Genomic DNA, 2,152 nt, shown 5'->3' on the forward strand with positions numbered 1-2,152 from the left:
TGACAAATCTTCAGTCCAAACTAAGGTGAGTTTACTAGTATTTCGTTATGTGTGATCGTCTTGCTCTTTATTGTTCAATTTATGGTGGGGACTTGGAGAAGGAACTAGGCAAAATTGTATTAGTCATATTCAGATTTATCGAGATTTCTTTGTTAAAAAATGGATTTTGATTCATATAATTACTATTAGCTCTATAATTTAGATTGCTTTTCTTACTTTAGAAGTTTTATGGGATGATTCTGTTCTGTTTTAGACAAGCAATTGGCAGTGGAAGTTCAAGGGAAACTCGATCGGTATATATTATGAAGAGCATGAGAGGGAGAAAAGTGAATCAGCTAAGAATATCCTTATGATACCAACAATATCAGATGTTAGCACCGTTGAGGAGTGGAGATCTGTGGCTAAAGACATTGTGCAGCGTGATGGGGAAGTCAACTGGCGAGCAACTATTGTAGATTGGCCTGGTCTTGGCTATTCTGGTAGACCAAAGATGGAATACGACACAGATGTCATGGAGAAGTTTGTGGTCGACTTCATGAACTCACCTGAGAGCCCAATGAGCCAGTCAGGTTAGTGTGAACCGTCTCTTCTTCTGCTTGTGTTGACATTATTATGGTGACAACAGTGAAAAGCTACAAATACTCTCCATGGCTGTAGTTCCGGTTCTGCATACAGTAGTTCGATATGAAAACTGATTCTTAGTTGTTGTACATGAGCCCTTACCGTGTTTAGAGTCCCTTAATCTTAGCTCATTCTGAAATTAAGTCTTCTTTGTGGGTCTGAATGCTTATATGCCTGAATCGGGTTTTCTTTGATCCGCATTATTCGCTTTCCCAAAGAACTAAAGAGTACAAGCAATATCTTGACATAGTCCATGTTAAACCGAAACAGGTAATGATGATCTGGTAATCATCGGAGGAGGGCATGCAGCAACACTAGCACTCCGTGCTACCCAACGTGGGCTACTTAAACCATCAGCCATTGCTGCTGTCGCACCTACGTGGGCTGGACCCCTGCCTATTGTCTTTGGTCGTGATTCTTCCATGGTAACCAGGTCCGTTTACATCTTTTCATAAAAAAATAGAAAAAGAAGATAAAAGCTTTCCTCTCTTGATGGCCCGGCTTTTTGTATCAACAGGTACGGTATGCTAAGAGGAACTCTAAGAGCACCTGGAGTTGGTTGGATGATGTACAACATGTTGGTGAGCAACGAGAAGTCTATCGAGTCTCAGTACAAATCTCATGTTTATGCAGACCAGACCAACGTGACCGATGCCATAATCCAAAGCAGATACGAGTTAACAAAGCAGAAGGGATCACGCTACGTCCCTGCAGCTTTCTTGACAGGTTTACTCGACCCTGTTTCATCCCGGGAGGAATTTCTTCAACTCTTTGCTGATTTGGAAGGAAAATTTCCGATTATGGTGATGTCAACGAAAGGAGCTCCAAAGAGATCTAAAGCTGAAATGGAAGCATTAAGAGGAGCCAAAGGAGTTAGCAAATTCGTGGAGGTTGAAGGTGCACTCTTGCCTCAAGAAGAGTATCCTTCTCTTGTTGCTCAAGAGCTCTACAACTTCTTGCAAGAGACTTTTACTAAATGTTAGATAGATTAAAAGCTCACGCATACAGACAGACCCATAAAATGTGTGCACACTGCACAGGCGCATAATATTGTTACTTCATTGTTTGCAGAACTCTACAGTTAAAAAGTGTCTCTATATTGCTAATTTTCTAAGTTTCATATATTTGAAATTTTGTATAAGCTATTCGGGTCTCTTTAAGTTTCGACTAGCATGGTTTGTTTCCTTTACAGTTCATAAAGACATACAAATATGATTTGAGCTAGTAACACCAACTTTACCTACTTCTAAATTATGGCAAATCATCTTTATTAATATGACCATGATCTCTTTCTTTGTTTCTAATATATTTTTTACTCAGTTATTTTTATAATTTCTTTCTCAAAATTGTAATACTATTTGTAGATTTCAAACAAAAGTATAAATAATAAGCTATTAATAACTTTGATTAACAATTGTAAATTGTTCGATTTTATAAAACTTAAATCATGTTTTAGTAGTCTCTGGTCTCAAGGAACTGTTCGTCGTGCTGCACGGTTCTGGTCGTCGAGAAGCTGTTCCTTCAAGGCTTC

General features: G+C 38.7%; 1 protein-coding gene across 1 annotated transcript in view; it reads left to right on the forward strand.

Moving 5' to 3' along the window:
- Positions 1-1,849, forward strand: part of LOC104704886 (pentatricopeptide repeat-containing protein At2g03380, mitochondrial-like) — a 2,825-nt gene extending 976 nt beyond the window's left edge. The window contains exons 2-5 of the mRNA XM_019227131.1: positions 5-25; positions 254-569; positions 892-1,054; positions 1,139-1,849. Coding sequence (XP_019082676.1) covers positions 5-25; positions 254-569; positions 892-1,054; positions 1,139-1,604 — 966 coding nt within the window. The 3' untranslated portion in view covers positions 1,605-1,849. The remainder of the gene's footprint in view (positions 1-4; positions 26-253; positions 570-891; positions 1,055-1,138) is intronic.

The sequence above is a fragment of the Camelina sativa genome, chromosome 7, assembly GCF_000633955.1.
Source record: "Camelina sativa cultivar DH55 chromosome 7, Cs, whole genome shotgun sequence".
Lineage (NCBI taxonomy): Eukaryota > Viridiplantae > Streptophyta > Magnoliopsida > Brassicales > Brassicaceae > Camelina > Camelina sativa.